The sequence below is a fragment of the Cryptomeria japonica genome, chromosome 4 (genome assembly GCF_030272615.1).
Source record: "Cryptomeria japonica chromosome 4, Sugi_1.0, whole genome shotgun sequence".
NCBI lineage: Eukaryota > Viridiplantae > Streptophyta > Pinopsida > Cupressales > Cupressaceae > Cryptomeria > Cryptomeria japonica.
In genome coordinates, this window is record NC_081408.1 from 630,479,212 (window position 1) to 630,480,436 (window position 1,225).

The 1,225-nt window shown below is 40.7% G+C and overlaps 1 protein-coding gene across 1 annotated transcript; it reads right to left on the reverse strand.

Moving 5' to 3' along the window:
* Positions 1-618: 618 nt before the first annotated feature.
* LOC131875274 (low affinity inorganic phosphate transporter 3-like) lies at positions 619-1,170 on the reverse strand. The gene has a single exon (XM_059219355.1). The coding sequence runs from the start codon at positions 1,168-1,170 to the stop codon at positions 619-621; it is 552 nt and encodes a 183-aa protein (XP_059075338.1).
* Between the last annotated feature and the right edge of the window lie 55 nt (positions 1,171-1,225).

Below are 1,225 nucleotides of genomic sequence, written 5' to 3' on the forward strand. Positions count from 1 at the left end.
TATATGACCGCATCAAGTGCCGCAAGAATATGTTTGACGTCCTTTAAACTGAAATCATTCTAGAAAAACTGATGTTTAACGACCTCCCAAGATTTCCATATACTTTTAGCCACGAAAGTACACTCAGTCTGAATAGCATCCTTCAAGATGAGAAGGGTTTGCAAATAATTCTACTACATCATCAGAGAAGGGTTTGAAAATAATTCTACTACATCATCAGATTCCTATTTAAAAATCGACACAACATACTGATTCTTTAAGCACTTTCATATTACGTTACATTTATATTGTAGATACTGTATGGGAGCAATCAATAATTCACTCTACTGTGTGGAGAATGAAACATCTCACTTGAATTTATAATCTATGGGAAGAGTCATGTGGACGTTGCGCTTGTAAGGTTGCCACTACCGTTTAAACAGAAGATAAGAGAAGAGGCACTCGTTTCTGCAGTAATGTCTATGCTATAAACCATACAAGCTATCACTCTCTGATAACCTAATTTCTCCCTAAGTTTCTTCTAACGATCTTCCCATTGTTTCTGGAATCAGAAATGTGCACAAAAAATCCAAAAAGCTTCCAACTGCAAGAAGGACAAGGGTTCTCTTTAGGCCAAAGTTACTGCCTGCAAACACGAACCCAAACATTCCAATCAGGCCGCCTACTTTTCCAGATGCAGCAGCTAGGCCAATGGCATGTCGACCGCAGGCAAGCAGGGAATAACTCCACCGGCACGATGAAGGTCGCACTTGTGGGTCCAAACGTCGAGAAGAAACATCCCAATGAATATATGGCTAGAAATGCAGATTTATTTGATGGTCGCCTCCAGGATGTCTCAATCGGAACAGCGGTGGCGATTAATAATAGAGACATAAGTAAAAACCCAAATAACTGGACTTTGAACCTCACAAAACGGTCTATAAGGAAAACGATGGCCAAGCTTCCACCGGATTTTCGTACTCCGGCTAATGAATATAGATTTTTCTGATACAAATTGCTGCCGTAGTATGCAAGGTCTAAGAAAAATCTGGATGACCTTGTTCCCACCAAGTGCTTGCTGTGCGATTTCATAAAAGCCTTGGAAAACAATCCAAAAGACGGCCTCCTGGTGCGGATTCTTATAACATCTGCTTCATCTTCATTAATGCTTATGCCCACAACTTTGGACATGTCCGCAAGTAAAATGTTACAACCGCCGGGACGACTTTGAGCATTAAGAGAACCT